The sequence below is a fragment of the Suncus etruscus genome, chromosome 3, assembly GCF_024139225.1.
Source record: "Suncus etruscus isolate mSunEtr1 chromosome 3, mSunEtr1.pri.cur, whole genome shotgun sequence".
Lineage (NCBI taxonomy): Eukaryota > Metazoa > Chordata > Mammalia > Eulipotyphla > Soricidae > Suncus > Suncus etruscus.
In genome coordinates, this window is record NC_064850.1 from 150,732,142 (window position 1) to 150,749,312 (window position 17,171).

The following is a 17,171-nucleotide window of genomic DNA, read 5'->3' on the forward strand; positions in this document are numbered from 1 at the left end:
GAGTTGTGAAACTGCTGTTGCCACATTCTGTCCAGACCAGAAGGCTGGTCTGGGCTGTTTGTGAACTTCGTGTTGCATAATATAATTAGGTCTGTTTCATTTTCTACTTCTGCAGAGGTATTTCTTTGCCTTTATGCTCTGATCAGCTCCTATGGTTTGCTCTTTAGTAGGAATCACAGTTCCTCTCCTGAAATTGGTGTATTTTATCTAGAAATTGTTGGATTTTTTTTGGGGGGGTGTAAGAGGGGCATACCTAGCAGTATTCAGATTTTTCTCCTGGCTATGTCCTCAGGGATCCTTCTGAAGTGCCAGTCAAATGCCTCAACCCCTGTACTATCGCTCCAGCCCTCCAGTTTCTAAGTGAACTTATTCACTTGTATTCACACGGTGGCCACCCACCAGGGAGAAAGACTTCAAATCATTTCTGTAGTCCTTTCACTATCCTGTTCCTTCTAGGAAGGCTATCAGTGATCGGTGTTAAATTTTCGTTTCTGGCAGTTTGAACCATTTATATGCTCTGTGAAGAGGTGGGAAATGCCCCTGTCCCTACTTGTGGGCACAATCCATGTTCTGGATAAAAGATTACTGTGTCTAGGCAGAGGATGTGGCTCAGGATCGACTCACCTTCCATTCCCACACTGCCCCCTCCAAACAGACTGAACATTTCCAAATGCTCTATGACTGCACCTTCATATTCCAGGGGTGAGGTCACCTGGTTTTTTGCCCTTTTTCATGAAAAGCCCCTACTAGGCCCCCAGTCTGATGATAGGGTGCCCAGGTGTACCACTGACCATTGCCATTTCCCTACAGTGCATTGACCGTGCAGCACGGGCTGCCAACTTCTCCAGCTCGCTCAGCCTGCCTGACAAAACCCTGCAGTTCGTCAAGGACCACCCGCTCATGGATGACTCTGTGACCCCAGCAGACAACAAGCCACGACTCATTAAGAGCGGCGTGAACTACACGCAGATTGTGGTGGACCACACCCACACCCTGGACGGGATGGCCTATGATGTGTTGTTTGTTGGCACAGGTGAGTGCTGGACATTTGTGGGGGATGGTGTCTCTCCAGACACCAGCATATGGGGGACACCAGACCTGTGACCATTACACCACCTGGGCCCAGGCTCAGGGTCATGTTCCCTGCCAGTCTAGCTAGAAATTCAGGTCTGGCGGATCTAAACTGCTGCAGAAGAAGCTCAGGTGGTGCCCACATGCCAGCCCAGCAGGCATGGACCTGTCCTGTCCTGCCAGGGACAGGCGTGGCTTCCTGGTAGCCTGGGGTCCTGCAGTGCTTCCGGGATGAGGAGTGGGGTGGCATGGGCTACTCATCCTTTCCGGATGAAAGGTATTAGAGCTAAATGCTCTTTTATTTGTCATTAAAAGGAATTTGGGCCTGGAGCACTAATACAGCAAACAGGGACTGGCTTTGCACACAACTGCCCTGGATTCTTCCCAAGTACCATTTAGGGTCTTCAAGCTTCATCAGAAGTAAACCTTCAGCATCGCAAAAAGAAGGAAAGTCTGGAGTTAAAGTGCTGGCCTATCATGCAGCTATGGACCTGAATCTGATTCAAATCCAAAGGACATATATGGCCCTCAGAGTACAGCCAGCCAGGGCCCCTGAGAGCCCACCCCTAGAATTACCCATACCATTAGGATTTCATTTTTTGCTTTTTGGTTTGGGGACCACACCCAGCAGTGTGCAGGGCTTATTCCTGACTCTACACACCTGGATCACTCCTGGTTGCCTCAGGGGATCATATGGAGGTGCCCAGGATCAAACAGGGTCAACTAATGTACTATTGGTCAGGCTTAGGATCTAATTATTTATTTCGCCTGTTTGTGTCTAATGTGAAACTGTTACTGTCATTCCTCTTCTTGAGGGAAAGGGCATCATTTGCCACGACAGCTAATGGTATTAGCTCTGTCCTCCATTTGAGCATGTGACTATGGCTTTCACATTGCAGACCGGGGTGCCCTGCACAAGGCCATCAACCTAAACGGTGATGCCCACATCATCGAGGAGATTCAGCTGTTCCGGGACTCAGAGCCTGTGCAGACACTCCTGTTATCTTCCACAAAGGTAGGAAACCACTGACACCAAGCTTGTCTGCCAAGCCCGGGGCACCACCACATTTAGACAAAGTCCTTTGTGCTATAGAGCTGTAGTGAGGTGAATGGTGCAAAACTGGGAACAAAGGAAGCCTGTGTCAACCCCTCCTTGACTGCTGGATAGCGCCCTCTTGTGGGAAAATATGGGCAACTGCATGTCCCATAGGCTCCTAAGGATGTTTCTCTTGCTGACCAGGAGGCTCTGAGGACTAGCACTGGTCTTAAATGTGAGTCCCTGTTCTGGGACTCAGCCTGAACATCCCAGCCAGACATCCTTAGTCACTCAGATCTCTCCAGGTGTGCCATGGGCATTGGCACAGAACATTTTCCCTCATCCTTCCTCCTCTTGTTTCCAGTGTGATGTTGGCCTAGGAGACAGCTCAGAGGGCTAGGCAGGTGTCTAGGAGTGGCCCCAGATCCTTCAACAAATACACACACACACACACACACACACACACACACACACACACACACACACAAGCATCAACCCTGATTAGTGGGACTGTGTGAGAACCTCACACAGGGCAGTGGATTTGACCTGGGATGGATGCTGGGCTCCTGCCACACTTGGGGATGGGGCCAGGAATGGACAGCTAGATATATGTCTGGGAGGTGTTGGGGCAGTAAGGCTGAACTGCACTCACCCTGCCTCAGTTTCCTCCTCTTTAGAGGGGATGGAAGAGGAGACCCTGGGTGTCTCTGCTGGGTCCTGCCTCTGGTATGAGCTTCCCCATTTCTTGTTAGGGTTCCCTGTCTAGTCTGTACCCAGCAGTGATCCCATCCCTCAGGCTCTAGGCAGGCCCTGCAGGGAAGGACCTTGACCCTACAGGGAATGCCTTCCCCACCTGCTCTGCCTGGGGGCCTCAGGCAGATCCTGCAGTGTCCGGTGCCACATTTTGCCAGGGTCTGGGCCTGCCTGTGTGCACCTGGCTGCTACTTAGGAGCGGGTATGAGGGTGCTAGGGAGAGCAGATTGGGCACTTGCAGTGCATTAATTGGGCTTTCTCAACCTGACCAAGATTTCTGGGAGGCCCTGCTGGCCCTTTGTGCTTACCCAGAAAGTCTGTCTCCCACTCCTTTGTATTAACTTGAGCTCACCTGGCCTCCACAGGTTAACTGTAGTGTCCATCCTGGAAGAGGCACTGCTTCCTCCCTTCAATGCCCATTCCTCATAAGGGGGATTACAGAGGTAGATAAGAGGCAGAGAGGGAGGCAGGGGGCACAAGGGGAGGTAGTAGGGGCACAGTGGCAGATGGGGGCATGAAGGGAAGTGGGGGCATGGAGGGAGGGAAGGGCACAGAGGGAGATATGGTCACAGAGGAAGGCAGGGGACATGGAGAGAGGTGAGGGCACAGAGGAAGATGGCCTCTTGCACTCATGGCCACTCTGGCTCTTCTGCAGACATCGGGTCTCATCTCAGTATAAAATCCGAGCTGGATGTGAACCTTCTGCTGCCAACCAGTGTAGAATAAAAATATAAAGAGATCCACATGTTGGGTGAGGCTGCCCTAGGCGCCATGTTTCTAACGCCTGAGGCTGACGGGTCTGATGAAGGGTAGTAGAGGAGAAATAATTCACAAACAGTTAAAATTTTATCCAAATCAGCTTGCTTTTATTCCATGGCTCTGTCCGCCATGAGTCTCTCTCTTGAGCTCTCTGCTGCTTCTCTCTGCTTTTTTGTTATGTTTTGTTTTTGGGTCACACCCAGCAGCACTCAGGTTACTCCTGGCTCTATGCTCAGAAATCACTCCTGATAGGCTCGGGGGACCATATGGGATGCCCGGCTTTGAACCTCTGTCCTATATGCAAGGCAAACGCCTTACCTCCATGCTATCTCTCTGGCCCCATCTCTGCCTTTCTGCTTCTCTCTCGCCTCCCCGCAAGCCTGACTTTTTTATTCTTTATTTAAAACAGCCTGTCCCATCTCAGGTGTGGGCGGGTCTGATCATCTAGGTGGGATTAATATCACAAAAGAAAGCTTAGGCAAAAAAGGGCATTGGGGGTGGGGTTACAAACCAGGATGTGTTTAGGGAACCTCAGCAAGTGTACTTGGGGTTCCCAGGCAAAGGAGAGAAGTTCTGAGTACCCGTACAGGGTACATGGGATCTTGAGGATGTGACACCCTCACTTGTGAACCCAGTTTGCTGACTCCATGACTGTAGTTTACTCATTTATGTGGTTTATTCATTTGTGATTTACTCTGGAATAGCAGTGCCATGGTGTCTGATCTGGTTAAGACATTCTGTACCCATGGCCAGATTCCCACTCCTCCACTGGCGATCAGAGGTCCTAGACAGCTTTGGAGGCCCCTGAGAGGCAGAATCAATCTCTGGCCAAAGTCAAGAGCGAGGAAATTTGTGGACAAAGGCCAGTGTCCCTCAGGGTTGCACGGAAACTCCTCCGAAAGTGTCCTCTGGGGTCTGACCCTGCTCAGCGCCCTGCTCAGCACCGGTTCTGAGGGAGGAGGCCAGAGCCAGCTAACTTGCCTTCCACTCTCCTGTTCCACACCCACAGGGCCGGAAGTTTGTTTATGCAGGCTCCAAGTCAGGAGTAGTGCAGGTCCCCGTGGCCTTCTGTAAACACAGCTCCTGCCAGGACTGCGTGCTGGCCCGAGACCCCTACTGTGCCTGGAGCCCCGCGGAGGCCACTTGTGTGTCCCTGAATGAGACTCACAGCTCCCACAGGTAGGAGCTGCGCGGGTACCCCACTTACAAGCATTCACCCTACCATACAAGCTCATGCTTCACCCCACACATTCTCCTTTGCTGGGAAGCAGGCTTCACCCCACAGGCACATGCCCCGCCCTCTAGAGAAGTGCCAAGTGCACATGCTCTGCCCTATATGCATACACCCTGCCCTGGGGGTGCCTTGAGCACCTCTTGCATGATCACAGGAAAGTAGGCTCCTCCCCACATGAACAGGCCCTGCCCTCTAGGGAAGTCCTTGTGCACACACCTTGCTCAACATGCATATGCCCCGCCCCTGGGGGAAAATGTGCTTTTGTGCACTGGCAGGACCTCTTGCATGATTGCGGTTGTCTTGTAGGTCTCTGATCCAGGACATGAGTGGAGACGTGTCCAGCTGCCCAGGTAAGTTTCTCCCACTGCTACCATCTGGAGACAGGCATTGCTGTGGCCTGGGGAGGTGATGGGCCCGTAGGGTTTGCTTTCTTTTCTTAGAACACGAGTCTGGCTGGAACCCCAGTGCACTCTGGGTCCCTTGCTGCAGAGAAGACCGTGTGAAGCCACACTGAATGTGTCTCTTGACCCTGGGGATCCCTTGGTCTGACTCTCACAGCCACTCTTGAGCTGCTTCTCACTCCGCTTAACGTGGGGAGGGGGCTCCTTGTGCTAACCCCAGCCCCGCTGGCAGCTGGTGTGACTGGCCCTCACATCGTCTGCCGGCAGCCCAGCCAGGGTGTTTCGACTTGGCTCCTCATCAAGCCAAAGCTCCACTATCTTCTTGGTGGTTCTGGAAGATTCCTGTTGCTCCAGTGGGTACAACCCCATGTCCTCTTCTCTGAGCCCGTTGAACTAGTTGTGAACTAGAAGGTGGCAGCCGCTTGGCGAGCGGGGTTGTTGACAAGTGTGCACGTTTATTTTGATGTTCCAGATAAATTTAAAGAAAGTTTCCGGCAGCATTTTCTCAAGCACGGCAGCACAGCCGAACTCAAATGTTCCCAAAAGTCCAACCTGGCACGGGTGGTATGGAAGTTCCAGAATGGCGTGGTCGCGGCCGAGAGCCCCAAATACAGCCTTTTGGGCAGGAAGAATCTGCTCATCTTCAACCTGTCCGAGGGGGACAGTGGGGTATACCAGTGCTTGTCCGAAGAGAAGGTTCGCAATCGGACAGTCTTGCAGCTGCTGGCCAAGCACGTCCTTGAGGTCCGGGTACCCCTTCAGACCATGCCGGCCTCCCGCCCTCCTGTCACCCGCACAGAAAGCAGCAAGCTCACCCCCAGAGCATTCGGGGGGCCCACCCAGGACTCCCCTCCGCAAACCCCCATGCCACGAGCCCCCAGACCCAGTGCTGCCACCCTGCCTGCCAGCTCAGCGCCCACCAGTACCGCTTGTGAGCACAAGATAGTCATCAACACAGTGCCCCAGCTGCACTCGGAGAAGACGCTGTACCTCAAGTCCAGTGACAACCGCCTCCTCATGTTCCTCTTCCTATTCTTCTTTCTCCTCTGCCTCAGCCTCTTCTCCTACAATTGCTACAAGGGCTATCTGCCCAGCCAATGCCTCAAGTTTCGTTCAGCTGTACTGTTGGGAAAAAAGGAGCCAGCGCCTGACTTTTCCGACTGTGAGCAGAGTGTGAAGGAGACACTGGTGGAGCAGGGCAGCTACTCCCAGCACAATGGCACACAGGCCAGGCCAGCCCTGGATACGGGCTATGAGACAGAGCAGGACACCATGGCTAGCCGGGCACCCACCGACCGCGAGGATTCACAGAAACTGGACGATCTCCCCATCCGGGACCGGCCATTTGACGTCAAGTGCGAGCTCAAGTTCGCCGACTCAGATGCCGACGGGGACTGAGGCATCAGCCCTGTATGCTCTTGGTCTTCCCTGTTCTGTTTCTTGGTCCCCTGGTACATCAGGGTGGTCACAAACCTCCGTCTTCTGTGTCTCTTTCTCTTGGGTCAAGCGTGTAATGTGGTGTCTTTGTTTTCTGGGAAGACAGTGAACCCGACCCAACCTTGAGGTGACTTGGGGGACTGGGAGTACTTGGACGGGGTCCTCACCCAGGGATGGGAACAATGGGACCACCACGGGCCCCTGCGTCCGCCCCTGATCCCATCACAGCCACTGAACGATAATTTAATTCCAGATTGGAAATAATGTTTTAGTTTTATCAGATTGGTAACTTATCGTGTGTTGCCCAGATTTGCACGGACCTTTTTTTCTCTGTAATTTTTATTTTAATTAAGTTTAGGATTTGGCTTCACTTATGTCGGTCTATTAGGTCATCGTTTTGGTTTCTTTCTTTTAATTGCTGAAGTGTAGATGCTTTAATCTTTTGAAGAGGGACCGCCACTAGATTATGTTTCTGTCAGAATAAAGATAGGACTTACGTTGTTTCAGATTCTCAGGGATAAACTTATTTTTGCTAAATGCATTCTCTTCACTTTTTTTTTTAGAAATACAAACAAAACCCATCTCTCCAGCTCACAGGCAACTTTTTAAATTTTTTTATTTGATTCCTTGAGGGAAACTTGGTTTTCAGAGAGATTTTCTTTCTGTACTTTTTGTTGTTATTGTTCTCTTCTTTGACATTTTTTTCAAGGGGGAGAGGAGGTGGGAGATTTTCACACCTGCACCAGGGAAGGGGGAGCTGGGGGGTCAGCCCAGCTGTATGTCCCTTCTGCGTACCAGGCCAGTGAAAAGTTGTCAGGTCATCTCAGCGCCACCATCTGTTCCTTCTCCCTCAACCCACTGCCCCCATTCACTCTCATGTGCTGTGCCCTTGGAACCTGTTTGATGGCAGGGGCAAGGGAGATCCCTACACCCAGAGAGGCCCCTGCCACAGCCCTCTGGCCCAGTGAAAGAGCCAGTGTTTTCCAGGCAGGGAGCCCAGCTGTGTTCAGCCAGGGAAAGTCCCCCAGCTCCAAAGGACTGTTTTGGTGTCATGTTCGTGTTTTATAAGATTTACTTTGTTTTTATTTTTCTACCTGGAATTGTATACATTTGCAAAGTAATCAAATAAACTAGACACTTATATCCTGGACACGGATGCATGTTATTTGCCTGCTGGAAGCTGCAGTGTGTGTGTGTGTGTGTGTGTGTGTGTGTGTGTGTGTGTGTGTGCGCTGCTGATCTCCAGAATTGTTCCTTTCCTGTGTGTGTGTGTGTGTGTGTGTGTGTGTGTGTGTGTGCTGCTGATCTCCAGAATTGTTCCTTTCCTGGCACTCCTGCCCCTAACTGCCACTCCTCAGCTCCTCTTTCTCTCTTTCTATCCTATCTCCAGCCTCTGCTCCTCTGCCCCTCTCTCCTCGGGGCTCCTCTCTGTCCTGTCTGGGCCCTGACTCAGCGTCCTCTCCCCGAGGCCCCAGGCCAGCCTCAGGCTTGTGGCCTGACAGCAATTCGGGGGTCACCTTCTTGTCACCTTTGCTCAGCGACCAGATGCAGCATGTACATGCTCTGGGAAACTTCCACCTCTTCTGCCAGGCCACAGGTGAGTAGGGCACCTCTTGGGTGGCGGGGCCTGTTTCCTCAGCTAAGTTCAACCCTCGTGACCATGGTGGGCAGCGAGAAGCTCTTCCCTGAAACCAAAGGGCACTCACCCCCTGTTCCTTTTCTCCTAAGGACAGTAGCTGACAGATGGAGGCTCTGGACTGCAGCAACTCTGCCCTGGTCATTCTCCAGGCTTAGGGGACAAGGCTGCGTCCTGCCCAGAAAAACCCCAGGCTTTCCTGCTGCGATTGACTGTGTTCCTTGGGTCATTTGACTCTGGGAACTTCTGTGTCTGCTCACAAGCGGTGCGATTTTAGATACTTTGGTTTTGGTTTTGGAGCTCTGCTCTGGTCGTCCTCAGAGGGATAATATGGGATGCCAGGGATCAAAACTGGGAGGACCAGTGCAAGCAAGTACCTACGTACTATCACTCTAACTCTTAATTTCACGTTTTTGTTTTTATGAGCTCAGAGCCTCTAAAAGGACTGTTTGTGATTTGCCAAGGGATGTTTATTTATTTTTGGTTTGGGCCCACACCTGGCGATGCTCAGGGATCATTCCTGATGGTATTGAGGGAACCAGATGGGATGCTGGCTACTGACCCCGGGTCAGCCCCAGACCAATGGTCTAAAACAAGATTGCAAGCCCATTGGCTCCTGGTATTGCTAGGCATGTGGTTATTGGTGGCAACAGCAAACAAATGCCAGTTAGAGAGGCCAATAGAGCAGGAAAAGCAAATGCTATTTCCCCCTTTTTCTTAATTGTTGGACACATTCTGTGATGCTGTGGGGTGTTTAGCCGCTGGTGCCTCATTCTGGATGGCTCCTTAAACTGCTGTGTAGTCTCTGCAACTGGATATGCAGCCACATGGCCACTGTTGGCCCCAGACGCTGGATACAAGGTGCTTAATCACCAGGCAAGGAGAAACAGGCCCTGAAGGCAGATGCAGGGGCTTGCGTCCTCTTTGGGAAAGCCCTGTACACCGGATCCTCCTTGTTTGGTTGCCAGGCTCTGTACTGGTCACATGGCAGAGAGGATACCCCAGGACTCTGCTGTGCCCCCTAAGGCATGCACCAGAGCCCCTGGCTATCAGATATGGGCCTGTGTGCCCCCTCTTAGCTGGAATTGGGGTGTCCATGAGCATTTGGCTCCTAGATCAGAGCTGCTAGATCAGAGCACAGTCAGGACTCCCAAGAAGTCTATCTGGGCTTTAGAGGGGCAGGACCGAGCATGCTGCTGCCCTCCCCAACTCTACCCCCTGATGTACAGCCCAGCCAGTGGGTTTTAACTTGAGTTTTCTATCTCTCTCTTGAATCTCTGCCTTCAGACGAGCTGGATAGTTTTTAAAAGGATAAATGGAATGTAAGTACTCAAATCCTTCTAACACTCAATAGTGGTTAGAGACGTGATGCTTAGGCCATGGTGCCCAGGTTGTTTCCCCAACTCGCCTCTCCCCATAAATTGGGGACTCCTCATGTTCCAACTCCTGGGTCTCGGGACCAAGAAACCTCCCAGATTTTTGGGGGCTTGGTCCATTAGAACCTTCCATGAATTTGAGACCTGCCTTGGTGTTGCCTGTCACCCTCGGTAGTGTGGGGCTAGGGCTGTGGGAAGAGTCGTAGCCTTTGTAGAACTGACTCCAGGGGCCAAAGATAGTCTGAACTCCTGGGAGAATATGTTCAGCTGCTTAGAGGCAGCCCAGGCCTACCAGTGGGAATGGCTGTGTGAAGTAAAAAGGCCTAGACAGTTCAGGGTGGGCCTGGGCGAATGTGGGTGGAAGAGCCACTTGGTGCCTAGGACCCAGCCAAGAGGTGTCAGAGTACTACATAGGGATGGAAAGAGAAATTGCAGAGAGCAAGACTGTGAAACACCATCACTATGCACGGGAAACCTCAGCACTTGTCCTTGGAACCAAGTGCTACTACTGCCTTCTTGAATTTTCTTCAGAACTGATGGGACATTTCTTCCAAGCAGTGATTTATTTTTGTTATAAATGTAGCATCTATTTGCAGCGGGGAATTTGGACACCAGGAAAATAGGAAGAGCAGAAATTTATTTTTTAGGGGCACACCCAGCTTTGTTCAAGTGTTACTCTTGTCTCTTTTCAGAGATGTTGGGGGTTGAACCTGGGTCAGGAATGTGCAAAGCAAGCACTTGACTGCCACTATCTCTCCAGCTCCAGGATTTTATGTTAGTAGTGGTGGGGATCCAGCACAGGGCCTCACTTAGGCCAGTCACAAGCTCTGCTGCTGCTTGAAGCCCCAGCATCACAAAGCCCTTCTTGAGATCCCCAGTGAAACATTCTTACAAGAGACACAACTTAGACCCCATCTTAGATCTTTTCTGGACACATAGCACAAGTGTGTCAGGATACTCATGCACACATACATATGTGTGGAAATGTGTGGACCTCCCTGAAGAGTCCTGTTGGGGAATCTGATTTTCTTGCAGAGGAAGGTTACAGGAAAACCACAAGAGGCAGATAAGGAGAAGGGCCTGAGCAAGGCTCAACAGCTGGTGTGGATTGGTCATAGTTTCCTGATGGGACCAGGAATCCACTAGGTTAGCTCAACTCAGACCTGAAATCCCCCCTCTTGAATGTAACAGAGGACTCCCCTTCCTCCTTGTCCCCCAAGATGTGGCTGTACTCCTGGCTGCTGTGCATGTGTTGAGATTTCTGCTCCATGAACTGTAGGTTGCTGCAAACATTGGGGTTCTTTATCCCTGGGTTAGTGGGTGTCCTGGTAACATGTTTGAATGCCTGCACAAGGCCAGCCTTTCACAGCCGAGACCGATCAGAGGCTGGACCACTGGCACAGATATTAGTTTGGCTCATGGTGACTGCTGAAATAGCAGGGATCAGGGTTCCTTCCCATGAGCTATGGGGAGAAGGGCCCAGCCCACCCAACTCTGACAGACCCTGAAGGCTGAGGCAGGCCAGACACCCAGGATCCTGCAGTCTGTCATGCCCACCACAGATCTCTCTGTTCCTGAATGGGGCACATTAGCCTGTCCCTTGGAGGACAGCACTTGGGGCTGACCCACGTGTCTAGAAGCCCCAGGTCAATCCAGCAACGACCACTGAGCCTCTTGGGGTGTTAGGTATGAGCTTCCTACGGGCTGGATCTCCCGGCCTCTTTCCAGGCCACCCACAGGCCCTGGCCCTCCTGCCATGCTTCAGGACTTCTACTCTCAGACAGTATGAGGTGCTCAGGAGCAGGAGCCCTCGGAAGCCTGAAACTTTTGCCAAGAGGTCACAGAGCTTGTAGTGGGGAACTCTGCAAACTGTCCCAACGAAGGGCCAGGATGGAGCCATACCTGTCCCCTCAGCAACTGACTGGGTGGCTTCTGCTCTGCCCCGTCTCCTATAGTCCCAAAGTAGGGGTGGGTGCGGGTGGAGATGGTCTTTGTGCCACCAGGTCCTGCGGACGTTCGCATTATTTGGGAGAAGAATGGACGTGAGCTGGAGAGATGTGAACCTGTGCAGACGTTTCCGCTGCCCGGTGGCAGGGCCCTTGTGCTCAGCTGGCTGCGGGATGCTGTCCAGGAAAGCACCGAGTACCGCTGTTCCATCCTCTCTGCCACCAGGAGTATGACTTCCACCGTGTGGGTGCAAGTCCTGAGGCACGGTGAGCACCTCATAGCCCACTAGGGACACCAGGGCAGGTGACCATGCACGGCAAGAGTGTCCAGGTGTCGCTAAACTGCATGTCCTTCCCTTCAGGTATGCACACTAACACACACCATTATATACCCACACATAAAGACAGTGCACCATGCACACCACACACACCTCAAAACACATTGTACATGCATGCACACATGCTCACACAGCACACTAAACTACTCTACACATATCCCATATGGCACAGACAAATACACAGACATGCAACACAATCTCTGGCAGCCTCCACAGCCACCACCTGCTAAGATGTGCCTATTGCCGCTGCTCTGACCTTGTGCTTTGCTGTCCTCAGTGAGAGAGGCTCAGCAGGGCTGACTGAACCTTTGGACTTTGCTCAAGAAGTGGTCCCTGCGGGCACCAAGGGGAGTCAGGGAGCAAACCCAGACCTCTATCAGGAGCAAAATCCTGCCTGCGTTTTAAATTCCAACCTGAAGCCCCTCCCTACTTGCCTATGTGTGACCCATTTTCCCCAAAGCTGCCACTCCCCCTTCCTTTTATCAGGGGTCTCAGAGGGACTCACACAAGCCTGTGATGTGCTTCCTGCTGAGCTCATCCCCGCCTACCCTTCCTCTAAACACTATATTTCCATGAAATTTCAATGGTTCTATCCTGGCTGGTCCACAAATGAAGAACTACTCTCCCTTCAATTCTGGAAGATTTTTTTTTTTTTTTTTTTTTTTCCATTTTCTACCTAACTCTTCTGCCTGGAAATTTTTCCAAGATATTGGCATGCACGGGCTGATCTTGTTGATCAACCTCTCCTCTTCCCTTCCCTCTGCTTCCCAGGAAAGCCTCTCATGCCTGAGAGTTCATCTCATTCCAGGAATACCCAGCAGTGCTCAAGGATTACTCCTGGCTCTGTGCTTAGAGGCCACATGACTCAAGGTGTGTGGGATAGAACCGGATTGGCCCCATGCAAGGCAATCACTCCACTCCCTCCTGTGGCCGTTTTATTGTTCTTTTCTTACCATGTCCTGTTTTTCTTACAGATGTATAAAATTCTTTTCCCTCTGAGTATATTGATACATTGGTTAGGTTTTGTTTTTGTGTTTTTTGGGTCACACCTGGTAGTGATCAGGGATTATTCCTGCCTTTGTACTCAAGAATTATGCCTGGCAGTGCTCAGGAGACCATATGCCAGGAATCAAACCTGGATCAGCCTTGTGCAAAGCTAGTGCCCTACCATTGTATCTCTCTGATCTCATACATTGGGTTTTTCTCTCTCAAAGCTGCCTTTATTTTTACGTTGTGTGTGTATCACATACATATGGTTTTATTGGGCCATACCCAGCAGTGCTCAAGGAGTTACTCTTGGCTCTGTACTCAGAAATCACTCCTGGCAGGCTCAGGGGACCATATGGGATGCCAAGAATCAAATCTGAGTCAGCCTAGAATGCAGTGTCAGGCCCTATCTCAGACCAACAGACTGTAGTTGCAGTTCTCATTTTCTTTTTTTTTTTTTGATTTTGGGGCCACATCCAATGGTGCTCAGGTTACTCACTCAGAAATTGCTTCTGGCAGGCTCTGGACTGTCTGGTATATGGCAGTGGTCGGTAACCTTTTTTTTCAACTGAGCCAAATCTCGCCAAAACCACGATTGAAATTTATTTTGAGAGCCACACAGAAGAGCCAAATTAAAAGTGTAAAGAGCCACATGTGGCTCGCGAGCCGCAGGTTGCCGACCACTGGTATATGGCATGACAGGGATTGAACGCAGGCCGGTCCTGGATCGGCTGCGTTTAAGGCAGTGTACTATTGCTGTGCTATCGCTCTGGCCCGGCAGACTAGTTTTCTGTGCACTTCTCATGTGCATGCTAGAGAAACCTGGAGGCTAGGCAGAGGAGACAGACAGCAGATACACAAGAGTCTGGCTACAGATTTGGGGATAAAGGTTCTGGGCTTCAGCTCCTGGATCCCAGTACTGCCAGTGCAAGGCCCTTGCCTATGGTGGCTCCAGACTCAGTTCGTGTTCAGACATCTTTAAGATCAGCCATACTTTCTGGAGTGAGGATGGGCATGGCCTCTGCTGGGCTTAAGCTTCTCAGCAGCTGCAATGCCTGACTTCTGGGCATTTATGGGTTGTAGCTACCTGGAACCTGTTGGATCTACTGAATCAAGTCTTTGTCCCTCACTATGTTCACTTTGCTCTTTCCCATTCTGTTCTTGGAGCCAGAGCAATAGTACAGTGGGCAGTGTGCTTGCTTGCCTTGCACTGGGCCCACCTGGGTTCAATCACCGACATCCCGTATCAGCATCAAGAGTGATCCCTAAGCACAGAGCTGAAAGTGAGACCTGAGCATCACCAGGATTGACCCCCACCCACCTTTCCAAAAGTTTTTCCATGCACACATACTTGACCACCCAGACAGAAAATCACCCCTGCCACATCCCTCAAGTGGAAGGAATATCCCTAGAACACAGGGACCCCAGCCCTGCTTAGCTTAGTCACACTGACTTGTGGGCTTCAGCTCCTGGTCCCCCCACCCTCTGAGGCATGAGGTCAGCATTTCTCTCCTTTGCACTAAAGGTATCATAGCAGCTTGGGGAATCTTGGGGAATAGTGCCGCTTGTGCTGGGAGCAGGAACACTGGCAGGTAGGGCGGGGAGGCCGAGTAGTGGTAGCCATGGCTTTTTCAGCCTTGTGGCAGGCCTATGTGGCTTTGGGCACTGGAAATGAAAGCCTGCATGGTTCTGTATATCTTACAGAGACAGCCCTGCAGGAGCAGTGGCAGCGTGAGCTCAGTGCCTGGAGAGCCCTGGTGGGTGAGCATGGCCGCTTGCTGCAAGGCTGGAGGAAGGCCTGGGTACGTGGCTGGGCTCCCCGAGCAGTGCTGGACTTCCGGGGAATCTCTAGGACCTGTCACCCTGGACAAAGCAGGAAAGTTGGACGGGGGTGCCTGGACAGTCTGTGCAGGGGGACTCCTGGTTTTTGGTAGCTGGTCTCTAAAAGTAGAAGGGAGGGAGAGGTCAGGGGGAAGAAGGGAGAGGAGAAAGTAGAAGGGGTGGAAGAGCAGAAGAGGAGAGGAATGGAGGGGAAAATATAAAAGGGAGGAGGGAGCGGGTAGGCCCATAGCAGGAGATACCTAAGGCTTCTGTGTTCTGAGCCTGGTAACTCCCAGATCTCAGCAGCATTTCTGGTCCCCTCCAGCAGGGCCCCCTTCCCTGGATCCCAGTAGAGTCCCATGTGAGCCTGGACTGCAGGGCTGAGCTCTAGAGACTGGGTCAGAAGGGTCCCTCCTGTCCTTTCAGGAGCGCTGTGAGCAAGATGCCTTTTAGCCACCAAGCTCTACACAGGAGTGTCAAGTGACCCAGGATGCTGGCAGGACAGCTGCATGTTGGACAACAGCCTGGGAAGGCCCATTTCCAGATGCAGCACTGCAAGAAGACATAGGAGGCCAGGCCTACAAATCTCCTGGGTCAGCCCATTACCCCTGAAGCCCACAGGATGGTGAGAATACTGACAGGGGCCGGAAGTGATGGTTCTCCCACATCATCCCATTCATCTGCTCACAGACTAGCACTGAACCCTAAAGTTGTGCAATGTGAACATGGGTGCCATGTTCTGGCATCTTCAGAGGCACCACCTGGGTGTGCGTCTTTAAGCTGCCTCTCATGTTCCAGAACATCAGACGAAGTTCTCCTGACTGTATCAGAAACCAAAAGCCACTTCTAGTGGGCCCAGCCAATCCCAGTCCTTCACAGCGAATATACCTGATTGTCTGCAGCCTAATTCATGAGCACTGATCATTCTGTGGTCATAGCTTGACTCATGAATATTGATTGACCCTGTGATTCACAGGCTGATTGTTTTACATCCTTCCTGAGAAAAGCCCAGCTCTCACCACCAGATGCCTCTACACACCCCTGCTGCACTACCCAATTCAGAGTACTACTTGTACTGGAGTGTAGCTTTTCTGGGACTCATCCCTGATTTTGCCACAGTTGATGGAGTCCAGCCAACTCAGTCACTCACAAGATCTGGACCTTTCCTTGGGGCTGTTTTCTGCAAATGTGTGCCCAGGGCAGAGCCCAGCAAAACTGGTAAAGCCTGGACCTACTGAGTTCTGCCTGAAGTCCAGTGTCTGGGGTAAGGCTTACTGTCATCACTGATGACAAAATAAATGCCAAGTTCTGAACTGTTGTGTGAGTCAGTTGTGGGATGGGAGGAGAAGGTAGCTTCTTTGCTGCTTCCAGCAATTCCTGAGCACAGCACTGGTCACAGATGTCACCTGCAGTGATGGCTTAGTCAGGAGTGGTGCCATGACCAAGGCATCCATCAAACTTTCTGGGAAGCAGGATTCCCACAATTGTTGACAATTTCTTTCTGCTTCCCATACAAACTGAGTCTACACACATGTACAGAAAAGCTTGGGCCCCCACAGAACTTATGTTCCCCGCAGAGGTTTGCAAACTATTTTCTCATCGCTCCTTTCCAGCCCCCGCTCATGCAGTGTGGGCCACAGAGCAGAGCCAGGCAGAAAGGAAAGGACAGGGCTCCCCACTCACACCCAGCTGCTGCAAGTCCAGTGCATGCAGCCTGTAGTTTACCTACTAGCTCACTTCTGTCTGCTCTTCAGAGGTCTGTCTGAATGGATTCCACAGAATTCTTTTTGTTTTGTTTCATTTGGCGGTTGTACCGAGCAGTGCTCAGGGTTAATCCTGGCTAAGCACTCAAGGATCACCCTTAATAGTATTCAAGAGACCACATAGGATGCCAAGGATCAAACCCAAGCATGCATGCAAAGCAAGTGCATGTTATTATGTGCATGTTAGGCCACTGTGTTATTGTGGCCTAACAGCATTTCTTTTTTATTTTTTTGTGGTCGTACCTGGCAGTATGCCAGGCTGACTTCTGGCTCTAGCTCCTGGTAGGGATTGGGGGACCATATAGGATGCTGTGGACTACATCATGATTAGATGTGAAAGGTAAGTATCCTGCCCATTATACTATCAACAGCATTTTTAAGCCCAACTAGCTTCTGGTTGCCTGCCAAGTACATAGTAGCCAAACTTCACTCTTGTAGTTTTCCAGATGAAAAGCAGCAAGTAGGCTGGGCTGAAAAGGTTCTGGCAGCAGGGCTCAGACACTGCACACCTCTGCTACTCAATCCCGTGTGCAGACAAGAGAGCTTAAGAGGCACAGGCCAGGTCAGTGACAGGGATAGCGATGGCTGAGAAGCCAGAGACAGCCCTTCTGAG

General features: G+C 51.4%; 1 protein-coding gene across 2 annotated transcripts in view; it reads left to right on the forward strand.

The window, feature by feature from the left end:
- The window catches only part of SEMA4D (semaphorin 4D), a 58,899-nt gene extending 42,808 nt beyond the window's left edge, over positions 1 to 16,091 (forward strand). The window contains exons 11-18 of one of the 2 annotated variants that reach the window (XM_049769554.1): positions 811 to 1,033; positions 1,971 to 2,086; positions 4,629 to 4,798; positions 5,160 to 5,203; positions 8,082 to 8,288; positions 11,707 to 11,916; positions 14,679 to 14,776; positions 15,222 to 16,091. In XM_049769554.1, the coding sequence (XP_049625511.1) occupies positions 811 to 1,033; positions 1,971 to 2,086; positions 4,629 to 4,798; positions 5,160 to 5,203; positions 8,082 to 8,288; positions 11,707 to 11,916; positions 14,679 to 14,776; positions 15,222 to 15,248 (1,095 nt within the window). In that variant the 3' untranslated portion in view covers positions 15,249 to 16,091. Of the gene's footprint in view, positions 1 to 810; positions 1,034 to 1,970; positions 2,087 to 4,628; positions 4,799 to 5,159; positions 5,204 to 5,726; positions 7,842 to 8,081; positions 8,289 to 11,706; positions 11,917 to 14,678; positions 14,777 to 15,221 lie in introns of those variants that run through there. The other variant, XM_049769553.1, reaches the window with a different exon arrangement.
- The last annotated feature ends 1,080 nt before the right edge of the window (positions 16,092 to 17,171 follow it).